At 50.4% G+C, this 17450-nt stretch overlaps 1 protein-coding gene across 1 annotated transcript in view; it reads right to left on the bottom strand.

The window, feature by feature from the left end:
• Nucleotides 1–1148: 1148 nt before the first annotated feature.
• Nucleotides 1149–17450, bottom strand: part of LOC121453413 (short transient receptor potential channel 7-like) — a 121721-nt gene continuing 105419 nt past the window's right edge. Inside the window, exons 8-12 of the mRNA XM_041660164.1 lie at nt 15152–15347; nt 9387–9608; nt 8472–8552; nt 3750–3825; nt 1149–1688 (exon numbers count right to left, since the gene is read on the bottom strand). Coding sequence (XP_041516098.1) covers nt 1519–1688; nt 3750–3825; nt 8472–8552; nt 9387–9608; nt 15152–15347 — 745 coding nt within the window. The 3' untranslated portion in view covers nt 1149–1518. The remainder of the gene's footprint in view (nt 1689–3749; nt 3826–8471; nt 8553–9386; nt 9609–15151; nt 15348–17450) is intronic.

Below are 17450 nucleotides of genomic sequence, written 5' to 3'. Positions count from 1 at the left end.
CCCCTGTAGAGGGTTGCCTGTCAGTGCATATGGTCACATATGCCCAGGAACAGCTGCCACCTAGCATCTAGAGATGTTACCCTACCTTGTATCAATACCCTAGCAAAACCCAAATGGAGAGTGTGGTTCCTACTGAATGCAGAGTTTTGACAAGACAGCAAAGTTGAAAAGTCATCCATCACACAGGTTCCCATCTCTACATACGTGCATACCCACAAATGTGTGCGGACGCATGTGTGTGCATGTATAACCATCCTTTCTCTCCTTTCCTTCCAGAGTATCTTCTAGGCATCTAAAGTTGGAATCCTGACCTTCCTTCTAGGGTTGCTGTGAAGATTTAGGAAACTGGTATATGGAGCTACTGATGCTTGGTACACAGTAGTTCTGATGCGTGGTACACAGTAGTACCGATGCGTGGTACATAGCAGTACACTTGGGTACACTGAAGCAATTCTGAAGTCTGTGTTTCTTTGGAACCAGTGGAGTCTCCTTCAATCCCAGGGCATTGGCACATTGTTTGGGGCTGGGCGCCACCTGGTGGCTGCTCTCTACTCTCACTTAGGACCCTTGGATGTGAGGCCCCTTTCCTTGGCCCCCTCCTTCTACACCCAACAGGGCAAGAATGCTCTAGGTGAGGGCTGGGAACACACTTGCCACTTCCCTCACCACTTCCTTCCTGACCTTGGAGAGGCTGGAGTCAGATCTGGAAATGGGAGGTGGGGCTTGGCCGTGAGAATAGAAGTGAGTCACTTCTTGCGGGGGCGTTGGCCTCTCCTTTAAGACGCCCTGACCCCGAGGGTCCCTAAAGCCAGGTCCACCTGTCACAGATGGCCCAGCAGACATCCACAGAGATCTCCAGGCTCTTATGAGGTAATTTTATTTCTTCTCATTTTAGGTAAAAATAGTAAATACAAGATAATCTTAATAAAGGTAAAAATACATTATTTGGATTTTGTCGTTTCTAAACAATGACAACTTTTCTCTACAGTACAATTTTTGATTTAGTGTTTTTAAACTTTTTTTTTTAAATAAACAAATAGAACTATTTAGCTATTAGGCTATCTGGGTTCTCATCTGGCACTTAAGAGTAGGTCAGAGGCCGCCTCCCGGTTCTGGTTGTGTGTATATGTGGCGAGGAGGAATGAGAAGGGACTCACAGGATGGGGAGGGTTGACTTCCCAGGACACAGCTGGAGTCCTGAGTGGGGTGGGAGGGCACATATATGCATCCAAGATGGCCTTTCCCTGCCTTGACCACCGAGGCTGGGTGGGAGGTCTCCTGTCTGTCTGATGGCACTTCCTTCCTCCCGGGGGAAGCTCTTCTCTCCCAACAGCCTAGTTTCACAAGCCTGGGTCCAGGCAGGTCCTGGGCTAAGATGTCAGCCACGTACCCAGGACAGAGCCAGTGGATCCCTTGTATCCCAGGGGAGTGGAGTGGAACTCCTCCCCAACAGGGCTGTGACTGGGAGGTCAGCCCGGCTTTGGAATGCTGGTAGAAGTCACAGGTGCCCAGCAGGCACTAAATGTCCTTGCCCTTGTTCACTCGCAGGTGGTCTTTGTTTAAGTTCTTCCCAAATTTCTCACTGAGCTGTTGGATCAGGTCCGCTAGCTCGCCCGTAGCTTGTGACTTCTCTTCGAGAAGCTCATAGCGAAGGCTGGAGATGTCTTGCTTGATTTCCTTGAGTTCACCTGCAAGGACAGAAGAGGGTTCCTGGGATGAGCATGCAGAGGGAAGGCAGTACTGTGCTCTGGGTGCAGGTCCAGCCCCCTGGGGTTGTGGGGGGAGGGTGTTGGGATCCTAAAGGTCCTTGTGCCCACAGATCTCGGAGAACAAAAGTGCCACCCAGCTGACTTTCCTCTATGCACTTACAGCCCCCCCCCCCCATTCCTGGAAAGCCTCCTCCTTCACAGCTTGGAGAGGTGGAGTTTAGGGCTGCAAGATTTCTGGCAACTGTTTCACACACTGCTGGCTCCAGTGTTGGTCTCAGAGCCGTTACAGGTAGATGTCAAGAGTGAGCAAGATGCTCGTTAGCTGGAACATTCACCTTTGGGACGCTCTGCTTGACTCTGTGGACATGGGCACCTGAGAGCTGGGCTCTACACAGCACAGCCCGGGGCTGGCCAGCTGCAGGGAGAGCTTCAGCTTGTTCTTAGAAGCAGCCTGATCTCGCCAGTTCGAGCCTCCCTGATGCCTGCAGCTGCCTCCCCCAATAGGGGACCACCAAGCAGTCACTTTCATTTTCTGTTTCCATAGTAACCCACATGGTTAGAAGCCCATGGGGTCTGGCCTGTGGGAATCTCTTTATTAAGCACAAAGGGGAGTAGAAGGCTCTTTCCTCATATTCTAGACACCAGACTTAATTCTGCAGGAGTCCACTGCTTGTGGGAATATTGTTCCTATTGCTTACATGGTGTGCTTAAATGTATAAAATGCAGAGATCTTATACACACTATTCTTATTAGGGGGCTTCGTGAAACCCCAGGCTCATGGTATCATTTAAGTTACAATGGCACCCACCTACAAATTGTGTATCAGTTACCTTCATGTCTGTTACAGTCACACATCCATAAGGCTAGGAGACATGGCACCTGGTTGATCTCATAATTGGGGCCCACAAGGAGAGGGAAGTAAGTGTGCTGCCGCCCAGCCTCAGGTCTGTTTGCTTAGCAGCTAGATCGGGCATTGTTGCTTTTCAGACTGCATGCTGGGTACCCCCAAGATGAGGCAAAGTGTCACTCAGTAGCTGGGTTCTTTTGGTAGCACTTGTGGTCCCAGGGAGGGGAGGCCAAGTATCTCCAGTCATGGACAAGGGTTTTTCTGGGTAGCAAGTATTTATCCTGGGTGTTGCAGGAGTAATGACCCGGTGCAAGGCACCCGCCTCTCACTTAGAATCCTCGCTGAAAGCAGACTGAATAATGACTGAGACGGGGAGGTGAGAGCGACCTAGATGGGAGCTCCGGTGTGCACGGGAGCCACCTGACATTGTTATCTAACATGGAGACCGCGGGCTCTGCCACAGATGCAGGGATGCATCCGGCTGTGATCTGTGCACCTTAATCAGCGGGTACTGAAGAGGGATGTCCTCAGAGAAACACAGCTCTTGTTAGAGTCAGAGGCAGGATGGGCACTTGGGGCTGAGCTAGTGGCAGATTCTGGAAATGGGGTTTTGTATACATGCCCGCATAGGAGGACATGAATGGTGGGCTCCTAGGCTCTCCTGAATTCAAGGTGCTGGATGCCAACTGAGGAAGCCATCACTGTGAGTGGCAGACTAACGTCCCACACCTCCATGATGTCTACATTGTCACCACTGGTGGTTGGACTGAGGGTGAGTCATGTCACACAGTGAACAGGAACTAAGGTGACATGTGGAATCATGTGCTAACCAGCTGGCTTTAGGAGAGTCCCCTGGATGGTGCAGGAACCAATCTAATCACGGCATTCTTAGAAGAGGAGGAGGTAAGATGGAGGCGGGTCAGGGCGGAGGTGGCAGTTGGTGGTGAGACAGGGTGGAGACTCTGAGAGGTGGGTCAAGTGTAGAGACCCCAGGGTGGAGCAGCTGCTGGGAAGGGAAATGAAGACCTTGGTCTCCCCGCCTCATGGTGAGCATCTGCTCATACTGGAGAGCAAAGAGTCCCCCAGAAATGACACAGAACCCCAACACCACCACAGTTTCAGCCCTGAGCGAACCATGCTTGACCCTTGACATTCGGAATCTGAATGAAATTGCCTCGGGGGCCCCCACGTACCTTCATTGACCTCATCGTTTTCTCTGTCCACCTGGGCCTTCAGCACATATCTCTTTATGAGCCGTTTCATGATTTTCTGAAATGAGAAGCACAGGCGGGCTCAGGGGCGGGGCAGCCAGCAAGGGCTCCTCTCTCGCACCCCAGGAGGCAGCACAGAGCACTAGCAGGCTGGTGCCTCTCTCCCAGGGTGCTCTGCCCAGTCAGGGGGCCTGGCAAAGCTCTGCTTAGCTTCCATACTCCCCAGGAGGTGAGAACAGGAGAAGCCAAGCCAAGGAAAGAGGGAACCTTGAATACATGGCTCTGTGTGAGGCCTAAGCCCACTTTAGGCCTGGCCAGACAGGGAATGCTGGGAAATCTTAGCAGGTCAGCTCAGGTAATTGCAGCCCTTAAGAGGTGGCAGTGTGCGGATCACAGCAGTGGCCAGGACCAAGCAGAGGAAGTCGATGGCGTCTTGAAGAGTTGCTGCCAGCATCCGTCAACCTCACTGTCAGCTGGGCCTCTGGGCCGTGATGGAGAGACCACTTCCCCAGACATCCCCAGGTCTGACCCTGTACCCCCAGGAACGGTGCAGCAGGGACTTTGGCCCCAGCTTCCCGACAGCAGGTAAGTATTCCTTACTGAACAAAGCTAAGGGACTAAGGGACACCAAGAATAGTGCCAAGTGTCAGGAAGCCCCGAGGAGCTGAACTTTGGGTTTTGCCAGCTAGCTGTTCCAGGGTTCCTGTGAAATCAGAGTTTAAAAATATTCGGAGAGCTGAGATTTCTGACTCTTGCGAGACGAGCAGCATGGAAGAGGGGCCAGGGTTCCCTGCTGCCGCTGCTGCCCTGGCCAGTGGCCCATTTACGGAGCCACACCCAGAACCATGCTGCCCTGGCCAGTGGCCCATTTACCGAGCCACACCCAGAACCATGCTGCCCTGGCCAGTGGCCCATTTACCGAGCCACACCCAGAACCATGCTGCCCTGGCCAGTGGCCCATTCACCTGCTCATACCCAGAATCAGGAGGACGCGGCAGCATCTTTGAGAGTTCAGACACCTGCAGCGGACCTGGGTTCAGTCCTAAATTCTCCCTCACCACAGAGAAATGGGATTGAATGGCATGCGCAGTGCTAGAGGCTTCAACAAATTTCCTGTCACCTGATGGTTCTCCTCATGCCCTCAGCTGGGACTGCCTAGCCAAGGAGATGTCTCCAGACTGTAGTCCAAAGATTTTATATGTCCTGAGCTAAGTTTCTTTCACCCATGGCCCGGGTGAGCTTAGGCCAGTGAGTCCTCCTTTGCTGGAGCCTGTGGGCCCCCCTTCCTATGGCTCCATGGTTTGGGTGCCGGGAACAGCTCATTAGCTGCCCTGTTTGTCCTAAGATAGTGGTATTAACACAGCAGTGTCTGAAGTGAGGCCCAGCCTTTTCTCTGGGCCATTCTTCTAGTCCAGGAAGCAGGTTATCTACATCACAGGAGTGTGTACCCACTCCTTGGTACCTTCAGAGGAAAACCAAACCAAACAAACACAAAAATAAAAGCTGCCCTTCACTGGTTCTCCCAGAAGAGAATGGCAGTTAATCTCTGCACCTTTTATTTTAAGGAATTAAGAACATTCATCTGCTGCACATTTTTAGGCCTATCTGAGAGAAAGGATGAGCAAGTTAAAGTTAGTTGCCAGCTCCAGGCCTGGACAGTGAGAGCCTGTCTCGGCGAAGCAAGCCAATGGTTTCTCCACTGCCGGTCTCCTGAGTGAAGGAGTCTAGCTGTTCTTGATGCAAGAGGACAAGGCAGAGCCTGAAAGAAATGGGTGAGTGTGAATGACACCTCTTTGTGGGTGCAGCAGTCACCACAGTCCTGCCTAGTTAGTAGTTAATATCCACTGAGCTCTGGATTAGGCCACACGATTAAATTGAGTCCTCTAAAATTATCCCAAGGGCTATGCTTATGACACTCTAGCACATGCCTGCCAAGCTATGTTTTGAATTGGTAAGATACAGTTCACATGCATCTTCTTGGAGGAGGAAGAGGAAGAGGAAGCAGAAGCAACTCAGACATGTGCGCGACACCTTACAGACCATAGTGTGTCAGTCTTATTCACAAAAAGTGAGCTCACTCAATCTCTCCAGAAACTCAGCTCTCAGAGGGGTGCACTTAGGCCCTCTCATCCATGTCCTGATTCTAGTCCATTGGGCTCTTGGTCATGGGAGCCAGGCTGGAAAAGACCTAACTAACCAAGCAGCCCGTGCTGAGGGAGCTAGTAAGCCAGACTCCAGGTATCTGCTCCAGTCTGCAGGAACCGCCTTTCCCCACCTCACAAAGCAAAAGGGCTAAGAAGATTAAAGAGAATTCTGCCCACCAGGGGACTCCTGAGGAAGAGACAGAGGGAGCCAGGCCCAGGGACCCTGTGACAGAGGAAAGTGTGCCCTGTCTGTGATTTCACAGGATTTCTGCAGATGACTACAGTTTACAAGGCCGACAGAACACGCTTGCAGTGAGCTGGTTGCTCTGGGGAAGAGAAGGGAGGGACGATGGACTGAAGGCTGCAGGTTCTATGCCCATCAAACGGTTGTGCATCAGAAGTACGTAGCCTGGAAGGTCCCCAGTGGGCCCCAAAGCAGGAAAATAGCCTCAGGTCACCCTCAAATCCACCTTTGCTTTGTGCGTTGCAGCTGGCAAAAAGACACTGATCCAGGCCCCTCCCGGTCCACATCCTCACCTTGGGCTTGGGAGTTTTGACAGATACCATACTAGAAACCACCAAGCCCCCCTCCCCCCCCCCACAAGGCAGGGACTGAGGGGACTCTAGGGAAGCACCAGAATGACAGGCCAGAGTCTGGGGGATGTGTTGTGCTGAGAGAAAAGGGCCCAGAGAATCAGCTGGGTCACCACCAGTTGTGAGGCCTCAGCCAAGAAGAATTAGTTCTGTAATCTGTAAAATTTGCTGGCATCTGGGGGGAAAGGACACCACTAGTGTCCAGACTGCTTCCCTATGACCTCTGGGGTCATTTCAAGACTAATTTAGATGACTAGCTCAGAAAGATACCTAGACACAGAGCCCAGCTGGTCCAGAGTGACCAGGTACAAAAAGCAGGGTGTTCTAAGTCCCTCAGCCCCAAACCCAGTGCCTTCCCACAAAGCTTCCGAAGGTCATCCCTAGCCTGAGGCTGCAAACATTACAGCAGGGGTTTCTGGGAGATCTAAGGCGGGAGGACTGAGGTTGTGGTGTGGGTAGGCAGACAGGGACAGCTGTGAGGTTGATTGCCATTCATCTGGGTGCAGGACGGTCGGTTGCAGGCAATCATTCTTCCTTTATCTCAGTAGCCGGTTCTGTCCAAGATCAGGGATTTCTATTAGGAGTTGCTATCTGTTCTGTGACACACAAAATCTGTGCTCTCCTCCGAGAAGCTGAGAAATGGGAGCCCTCCCCTGGCAGAGGATTTAGCCTGTGAAACAGCTCAAAGCCGACCAAACGGGGCAGTCTCGATTCTGTGCACGATTAATTTCAAGATTTGCCCATTGCCAATTTTGAGCTCATGTCATCTGTTAAGACTTAAGTGTTTTCAAGGATGAGCTATTTCTTAATTGAACAATTAAATCCTCTCCAGTGTGTAGCTGGCTGCTGAAACCTGGGCGAGGAGATTCAACCAGAGACCTGTGTCCGGAAGACGCCAGGTCTGTAGCCATGCCCCGTGGGAAGGTGGCACCAGGGACATGTCCCCTTCTCACCTCAGCCCAAAGTGATACCCAGGAAAACATCATATTACAGCCAGAAGAAATTATGGACAAGGGTGAACCTGTTCATTGCGAGGAGTGGGAGGCAGGGAGAGAATGCCCCACGTGTTCCAACAGCTAAGTGGTAGTCGCCATTCATCATTGGAGCAGAGGCAGTCCTGGTTTCCAGAAGGCATATGGGGACTGCACGCATTAGAGGGCTCCTCCAAAGTTCTGTAGCAAGCATCTCTGCAGGCTGACAGGTTCAGTGGTGATTCTGAGATCTACCTGGCCACTGAGGGCACACTGGGAGTCATGGAGGTGCTACTCCTCCCCTTGTCCCCACCCTGCATCAGGTCCAGTGCTGTGCACTGTATTAGCTCTGCCCCACTGCCCACTCACACAGCCCAACAGAAATAGCCATCCCTTAGATCCGAATGACAGGCACCGTGCCTCCTCCTGCTGGTGTCTGCCTGGTCACTGGTGCTGAGTACAGTGTAAACATGTCTGTCCCCTGCCAAGTTACCCTCCCCTCCTGGACCTTAGAGAACACCGGATACTACTGCCATCCTGAGAGAAAGGTAGGGCTCTGCCTTCCTTCTGTTCTCCCCGGCAGCTTGAGACCTTTGTGATTCTCCACCTTTACCAGGAAGGCCCCATGGCTGTCTCCTTTACCTGGCTGAGGTCTTGGCCAACTCTTCTCTCCATGAAGATGCCTCACCCCCACACTCCCACCCAGCCAGACCTTCCTGGTTTTCTCTAGTTTTAACCTTATTGTTTATTTCTTGGGATTTCTATCAGTTTGATGCAGTATGCTACCTATGTGTTTATTATTGTGTCTCCCCCTAAGCCTGCAGGTGCCACCGGGGTAGGAGCCCTGTCGGCATCCCCAGCAGATGGCACAGTACTGGCACACAGCAGGCACTCTGAAGGAAGCTGTGATCTGTGTTCCCACAGCCACGTGACTGAATCCACCTAAGCGGATTCGGTCTACTTCTGCCCACACGTAGGTAAGGAGGGGTAGTTACCTGGTATCTGGTGGGTTTGCTGAAAGTGTTGTTTGATGTCAGGTTTTCAGAATTCCTCATGCCAGCCTGGTAGCGGGCCTTCTAAATCAAAGAAAGAAAGATGCATACATACACGGCAGGGCTTGGAGTAATATCTGGACACAGAGGTGGTCTGTAGGGAACCTTCTGGGAAAGGATTGGATATGGTTTGACTTCCTAGACTGTCGCTCCTGGGAACTGAGTTTCTGTAGGGTTGTCAGAGTCAATGACTGTTGCTGGCCCATTTGGTCTAGGAAGCCCTGGGCTTTGTGTCTTTCTTCTAGACCTCCTCAGAGGTTTTGCTCCAATAAATACTGAGAGCACAGAGATGGGAAGAGCGCAGGGAACTCTGTCCTCAGATCAGCTTCTGGCTGCTTTCTGTAGAAAGCCATATGCTTCCAATGCTCTGGAGCAGTGGTTCTCAACCTGTGGGTCAGGACCCCAGGGGTGGGGTCAAATAATCCTTTCACAGGGGCCACCTAAGAACGTCTGCATATCAGGCATTTACATTACACTTTACAACAGTAGGAAAATTACAGTTATGAAGTAGCAATGAAATGATTTATGGCTGGGGGTCACCACAGCATGAGGACCTGTGTTAAAGGGTCGCAGTGTTAGGAGGGCTGGGGACCACTGCTGCAGGGGTTCCCTTCTGCTGGGGTCCTGTCTCTCCAGGCAGCAGGCAGCTTGCTAAACTGAAAGCATCTCTAAGAGACTTGGGGACTTTACCCTGGGTGGTGCTTTGCTGAGGTGCCTGGTAGATTCAGCAAGGTGGTGGCTCCTTGTAGCACCTACGCTGGCTGGCTGGCTTTGTGCCAGGGGTGGCTGTTGGAAGGAAGGAGTCAAACACACGGCCCCACCCACACTCCCCCCTCCCCATGACCAGATGCTACCTACCCTGAATTTGGAGTTCAGCATGCCCATTTCCAGGTCGTTTTCACAGCTTTTGGCCTTAGATTTGCAGAGCTTTATGAGGCACATCTTGATTCTTATTATGAGATAATAGAAGGATTTAGGGCTCGGCACTAGGTTAAAGGGAGCGGGTAGAGTCCTTCCTTCATCGAAGTAAGAAAGCCAGAGCTTCGCTCGAGCGAATTTCCACTCCACGTCTGCATCTTCCTGTGGAACAAGGGAATCAGTCACACACTAGGGGCCACAGCTTAACGTCTGAGCGGGGTGTGAACAGGGTCAAGTCTACAGCATGTGAGCGGCTTGCTGGACAGCACTGGTGTGCTGTGGGTGTGTACCCCCATCTGTGATGGTGCTGGATAGGAGCATCTCTAAGACCATGTGCCCCCATCTGTGATGGTGCAGGCCAGGTGTGCTGTGGGTGTGTACCCCCATCTGTGATGGTGCAGGCCAGGTGTGCTGTGGGTGTGTACCCCCATCTGTGATGGCACAGGCCAGGAGCATCTCCAAGGCCATGTGCAGGCAGCACTTTTAACATTGTCTACCTGACTCAGTGTTCATGGTGGAAAAGCCCCTCCTCCACTCCATCAGTGCCTTCACCAGTGTCTCCACACCCCAGCCATGATACGCCCCTCCCCCCAACCAGCGCCTTCACCAGTGTCCCCCCTGGCAGCTCCTAAGAACTAACTGTCTTCACTGCAGTTTCAGCCTTCGGCCCGCTGACTTCACAGTTCTGGCCACTACAGCATCGAGTTAGTCATCTCCTAAAGGAGAGTCCTCCAGAAATGTACTATGAGCCTGAGGCAATGGGATGTAGAATCATTTGTATCTGGTTTCAAAGTCTCTCACTAACAATGTGGCTTGAGCTTGTGACTCCATAGAGTGTGGTAGCGCTTGTCTCCTCCATGTTGTCCGGAAGCAGGCATCAAGTAACACTTGTTTGCACAGGCAGTGGCTACACCCCAAGGCACTGTGAACCCGGCAAGGATGCACCTATAGTCGGCTGGGATGGACCACCAGGCTCTAAGTCCATGAACCGCAGGCGCCCTTTGCTTTCTACCGCTAAGGCCCCGCATGTGACCTGTGTACGCTGGGACACAATGGATGGAGCTTGTAGACTACGAGTTTGGTGAGGAGGGCTCACCCTGGTGTAACAGGGAGACTGGAAATGAGAAGAAGGCTGGCATACCGGTAAGAACCCTGGTCATGGTCTTTAGCAGCTGTGAGACTATGGCACCCGGCTTAGCCATTCTGGCCCTCAGTTGCCTCATTTACAAATGGAGACAGCGTAATAGTTACCCACCTCACGGGTGGCTGGAAGAGCTAAAGAAGCCATGAGGAAACATGGCTGATACTAGCACTGGATGGTTCTCGACCAGTTTGAGGGGGTAAAGTAGAGAAGAATAGGTCCGAGTCACAGTGGGAGAGGAGCTGAGAAGTGTGGATCCCTGGTGGTGAAAGTTCAATGGAGAGGGGATTTTCTCAGTTTTAGAAGAAGACAAGTTTTTGACCAAGTGACTCATTTAAATGCTGACACAAAAGGCCACGTGGTGAGCAGGAGGGTGAGGAGACAGTCAGGAAGGCAGTGGACAACAGCTCCTGTGGGCCAGGACTTCCCCAGCGGGAGGAAGTGAAGAGGATGGCAGTGGCAGGGGCAGCAGAGCCCGTGGATTCCTACACGAGGTGCTAAGATCTAGTGAACGAGTCCATAAGTGTCCTTATAGAAGGCGTATAAAGATTCACTTGCCACCACCGAATGTGGTCATGAGCACCCCGCATTATCCAATAGTTCACGGCTCACTGAGAGGGGCAGGCATAGCAGCTCTGACCTGACCAGGAAGTTGTTCCTGGCCCAGGAGAAGGGGCTGGGCCACCTCAGTGTTCTGCTCACCTCAGAGATCATCCTGGTGACACCATGAGCTATGAGCTTGCCTAGTTCTGCACCAAGTCAGTGGGCATCGCTCAGCTCAGCCAACCTTCTTATGCCATAGCTATGAGGACCAACGCTTGTTAGGACGTGGCAGACATCTCTGGGCGAGAAATAAAAAGACCCATGGATTTTCTTCCAACACCACTTGCCTCTTCTTACACTCAGGGAAACTGAGGCCCATAACGATGGAAGGACTAGAGGGCAATAGCTCACTTACATGGGTAACCAAACATGTAAAAATGCTCCTTGAAAAGATGCCACCGGTCCATCTCTAAGGTGAGTGCCGCATCTCTCAGGGAGTGGGGGGGGGGTGCAGCTGATGCTTTAGGACCAGCCCCTGCTTCCTCCAGCCCCCTGCCTCTTTCCCTGGCCCAGTTTGTGCTCCTGTCGTGAGGAACAAACTGCTCTGTTTGGTCCTCTCTGATCCGATAGTCTGGAACAATCTTTCTGGGAGAGCAGGTTATGGACTGAACAGTGTCTTCTCAAAACCAACCCATTGCAGCCCTAACTCCACCACTGTGGGATGGGACCGTATTTGCAGACAGAACTGTTTTAAAAGGTGCTTGAGGTTAAATGAAGATCCAAGGGCAGGTTCCCCAATCAAGCAGGATCAGTAGAAAAGTCACGTAAGGACACAGCTGGAAGGTTGCTGTGTGTATGCCAAGAAGGGCAGCCTCACAGGGAACCATCTGCCCAGACTTTTAGATCTTTTAGCCTCTAGGAAATATGAGGCAATAAATGCCTGATGCTTAAGCCACACAGTCTTGATTTTACTTTTTTTTTAAATTTAAATGAAAACCATATTAAATAACTTCTTTGTTTTTCTATATGAGAACCATGGAAATAATCATTTCTTATCATTTAAGCACAGGGTTAACCAGCAAATGAGAAAGGCCCTGCTTGAGCCTCCTTCCAAATCCTTGCCACACAGGAAGACTGTGGCCCCATCCCTGGCAATCCTTTTCTACTATTTCCCCTGGATGTATGCATTTGTATCATTGTATAAATAAGAGATTTGCCTGTTTATATCAGGAGAAATTTAACTTGCATTTTTTCATTTACTAATATCTGAGTGATTTTCTTCTAACTTAGAAAGCATAAAAAGGTATAAATTGAAAGAGACCCTGTCCATCACCTCTCCCCCAATTTTACCTGGTAATAGTCAGGTATCCCAGAGGAGCTTACCTTTCCCCCCCTCTTAAAAAACATGCGTGCGCACACGTGTGTGTGTGTGTGTGCGTGCGTGCGTATGTGTGCATGCGTGCGTGTGTAGGGTGGGACTATGTGCACAGGTAAGTGCAAGTACCAACAGATGCTGGAAGATGGCATAAGATCCCTGGGTGCTGGGAACTGAATTCCGGGACCCTGCAGGAGCGGTACCCGCTCTTAATCACTGAGCCGTCTCTCCAGCCCCACATATCTTTCCTATGGCTTCCTTGAGAAGTTTTTTCTTTCCCAAACACACATGCAGTGACAAAGGGGGTGAACTCACACTCCCCTGTGTCCCCTCTTCCACAGGAGAAGAATGCACTATTTATATCATTCTGCAAGTTGCCTCTGCATTCCTCTTAACAGCAAGGCTTGGGGGCTTCACTGCCTTAGTTTAGCTAAAACCGCCCATCTTTTTTGTTTGTCTGCTTCTAAGACTTAGTCTTGCCATGTTTCTGTTTGGCTGCTGTGTGCTGGGATGACATGCAGGAGCACTGATCTTTAAGAAATGTGCTGCACGTATCTATTATTTTGTGTGCATAGGTGTTTGGTGCGCACATGCCATGCGCATATGTGGAGTCAGAGAACAACACGCGAAGTCAGTTCTCCCTTTCTGCCATGCAATGCTGGGATTGAACTCAGGTCGTCAGGCTTGGCAACAGCTCCTTTACCTGCTGAGCCGCCTTGCTGCCCATCCCCACCATGCTTTCCTTTCTTTTCCACTAAGTTAAACGATATCCCTGTGTTCAGATTCGTCACAATCAATTTAACTTGATTCCTATTATTGCTCATTTGTGTTGCTTTTACTTTTCTGATGTTCTAAATAAGACTAAACCACGGCTTATGTATGTTAGATCCTAATAAAGGATCTGTTCGTACCTTTTGTTTCTTTGCAGAGCTGGGGACTGGACTATGACTTTGCCAGGCACATGCTACCATCGAGCTGTATCCCAACTTCATTATTTAAAATGATCTCCTTTCTGCTTCCTCTGTACCTCACTGGGGATCACATCCAAGGCCTTGCATGTGCCGGGTGAATGCTCTACCACAGCCTTTATCTTTCTGGCAAAGTAAAGTTCATCTTTAAAGTCCCCAAGCTTCCCATCAGTTTCTCCCCCTTTGTTGTGCATCTTCTGTGCCCGGCTGTGTTGACCCCAGAGCATGGTGATTTGATGATTGCCTTACCTGTCCTTTTAAGACTAAAGAATTATTTATTACTCTGTGTGTGTGTGTGTGTGTGTGTGTGGAGGTCAAGAGACTAAAGAATTATTTATCACTGTGTGTATGTGGTGTGTGTGTGTATGTGGTGTGTGTGTGTTTATGTGGTGTGTGTATGTGGTGTGTGTGTGTATGTGGTGTGTGTGTGTGTGGTGTGTGTGTGTATGTGGTGTGTGTGTGTGGTGTGTGTGTGTGTATGTGGTGTGTGTGTGTTTATGTGGTGTGTGTATGTGGTGTGTGTGTGTATGTGGTGTGTGTGTGTGGTGTGTGTGTGTGTATGTGGTGTGTGTGTGTATGTGGTGTGTGTGTATGTGGTGTGTGTGTGTATGTGGTGTGTGTGTGTATGTGGTGTGTGTGTATGTGGTGTGTGTGTATGTGGTGTGTGTGTGTATGTGGTGTGTGTGTATGTGGTGTGTGTGTATGTGGTGTGTGTGTGTATGTGGTGTGTGTGTATGTGGTGTGTGTGTGTATGTGGTGTGTGTGTGTGTGGTGTGGGAATGCATGTGCTGCAGTGCACACGTGGAGGTCAAGACGGCGTTGTGCAGTTGGTTTTTCTTCCCGCTTTTATGTTGGTTCTGGGGGTTGAACTCAGGTCGTCAGGACTCTATAGCGAGTACCTTTACCTGTTGAGCCGTCTCACCAGCTTTTACCTGTTTTGTTTGCTTTTGCGTGTGTATGTGTGTAGGGGATGTGCATGCATGGATATATGAGTGTGCACACTTATGTGTTTGCATCTAGAGGCCATAATTTATGTTGGGGATCCATCTCCACCACTCTCCACCATACTTGGGTGATAAGGTCTCTCACTGAGGCTGGAGTTCACTGACTGGCTAGGCTGGCTGGCCTGAGAGCTCCCAAGATTCTGTTGTTTCTGCTTCCCAGAGCTTGGATTACCTGCATACGCCACCGTGCCTAGCTTTTTACACAGGTTCTGGGGATCCAGACTCAGGGCCTCAGACTTGCTAAGCAAGCACTTTACCCACAGAGCCATCTCCCCAGCCTCCATTCTGTTTTTCCTTATTGGCCCATGTGCTCCTTGGTGGCGGGGACTTAACAGTAACATCACTGTCTTACCAGTGCTCAACACAGACTCGGCACACAGTAGGCTCTTCATAAGATGCACAGTCAGGGAGAAGGGAAACAGGCGCACAGCCACTCTTATGTGCCGTGGGCATCCTCTCTGAGTGGTGCATACTCCTGGCTCCTTCTGCTCTCACTGGGCCCTCCCACGTGGTGGTGGCAGCAGGGCCACCAGGCCATACAGGGAACTTCCAGCATGGTCCAGAAAGAAGGCCTGTTACTGTCTTAGCTGCACATGTGAGACAACAGGCATGTCTGCTGTCTTTGCCCAAGTGCTGCGATTGGCTGAGGGAGGGAGAGCGCTGAGCTGGCTTACCTCGATTTCCTGATAGGAGTTATTGATCATGGCTATCAGCATATTGAGTAGCACGACTACCATGGTGACATTATAAACGCCGTAGAGCACGTAGCCAATGTTCTCAATGAATTTGTGGTCGTATTTCAGCACCACCGAGATCACCTCAGACAAGCCAAATATGGACCAAAACAAGGTCTTAAAGCTTTCTTCCACTCTACGAGGAAACAGACAGTTCTTTCATGAGTCCTAGACTGGTTTACAGTTTTAAAATAAAAGCTGCCCTTCCAATATCCTGGCTTTAATGGTCCCCTGGAGTTGCACTGTGGTGGGCTGCTGATGCCCACATTCTGAAATACTGAAATACTCAGGTTTCTAAGAAGACACAGAAAGACTCTTACACTGCAATTTCTTCCTTCTAAAATTCAGTTCCGCTGGGGCTCCTGGCTGAGACACAGTTTTTATCTGGCTGTAATTAATCAGACATCTAAAATTAAACATGGGGCAAACGTTTGCCCTTGCGCCTCAAGAAAGCTCACTGTTCCTTCAGTGGACAGCTCTTCTCCAGCTACACAGCCTGGCCATGAACATGTCCAATAGGCTGAGCTGGCATTGCTGCACCACGCTTTGGGCCTCATGATACTTGGTGGCAGGCTCATGTTTATCTCCATTTATTACCTGAGGCCAGTCAATAAAGACCTATAAACCAGGGTGGGCTGGTATGGTAGTCTGAACAGAGCTGACTCCCTTTCATAGGGAGTGCACTCTTAGGTGTGGCTTTGTTGGAGTATGGCGTGTGCCACTGTGGGGTGGGCTTTGAGGTTTCCTGTGCTCAGGATACCACCCAGTGTTTCAGCTGACTTCCTGTTGCCTGTAAGATGTAGGACTCAGCTACCTCTCCAGCACCATGTCTGCCTACCTGTCGCCATGCTCCCCACCATGATGATAATGGACTGACCCCTGAAACTGTAAGCAACTCATCCCAGTTAAATGTTTTCAGTGTAAGGGTTGTCATGGTCCTGGTGTTTCTTCACTGCAATAAAATCCCTAACTGAGACGGTTAGAAGAGAGGCTGAGGGCAATGTCCACATTGTTCTGATTCTGCAGGTGTCACAGCTGCTGAGAGCCACGCATGCTCCGAGGGACCAGGGAAGACCTGGCCTTCAGTAGACTATGCTTTGATCCTTTGACGTTTTAAATACAGTGGTTTCAATCCCTAAGCACATTCCACAGTCCTAGCCTTCTGGCTATGACTCCACATATTATTACATAGACTTCAAAAAAAAAAAAAAGCTAGATTGTGGTTGGATGGTTTAGAATATACTTGTATATTAGGGACATAAAGTTCAACTCTTCAGTTTGCATCTGGTTTCACTGCCTTTATAAGATAGGACTCTTCTTTTTTTCCTCTTTTAACATTTTAGATTTTCAACACTCACCCACAAATGACCAGGATTAACTCAGCTCACCCCACCCTCCACCAGTGTTTCTCAGGCATTGAAATTTATTTGAGAAAATGTACAAAAATGCTAGTTTCCCAAATTAGGCTAAAAAAATCCACTCTTGCCTTGCATGAATTTACAGCTCCCTTGTATGTGAGACTATGGGGGTGTCTATGTGTGTGGGGTGGGGTTTAGGGTGCACAGCCAGCAGTGTGGCTAATTCCCTTTGCATCCCAGAGCCGGAGAAGCTGGTATCCGATGTGAGTTTGTCTTGCTGTTGCTTGTCTTTGATTCCCTCCCAAGCTGTGAGTTCGCAATGTTTAATCAGGAACTCAGTAGCAGTTTCTTGTTTCGTTTGGAGACAGGGTCTCACTATGTAGTCCTGGCAGGCCTGGAACTCACTGGCCTTGAACTGAACCAGATCTGCTTGCCTGTGCTTCTGCCTCCAGAGGGCTGGGGTTAAAGGCTTGCAGCACGATGACTGGCTCAGCAGCAGGCTCTGAAGTGAAGACTGGATACAGAGCCATCTCTGAGAGCTCTGGGTCCCAACGCTCCTGTCATCGGGGAACATGGTTTCCTTACACAAGATGTCAAGTCCATTCTGTGTGAAGACATGGCGTCACTGTGTGTGAGGATTCACTGAGTACCATTATGAAGGAATTACTCCCTTCTCTCTCTATGGAAAGGAACAAGGGCCTAGAGAGTCCCACACAATGGATGAGACCCAGATCCTAAGCTGGAAGGCACCAGCAATGCTCCATCCCTTGCACAGCTGATCCCTCTCACGGGGCCCGATGGAGAGTGCCAACACACTGGGCAATCGGTTCTGACTCAGGACTGTGCACTCGTCCTGAACAACAGAAACCGTGGTAACGCTT

The sequence above is a fragment of the Microtus oregoni genome, unplaced genomic scaffold, assembly GCF_018167655.1.
Source record: "Microtus oregoni isolate MIOR12 unplaced genomic scaffold, Mior012 000011F_ref0000422, whole genome shotgun sequence".
Classification (NCBI taxonomy): domain Eukaryota; kingdom Metazoa; phylum Chordata; class Mammalia; order Rodentia; family Cricetidae; genus Microtus; species Microtus oregoni.
The sequence above is the reverse complement of the archived record's forward strand: the minus strand, read 5'-3'. Positions and strand labels throughout refer to the sequence as shown.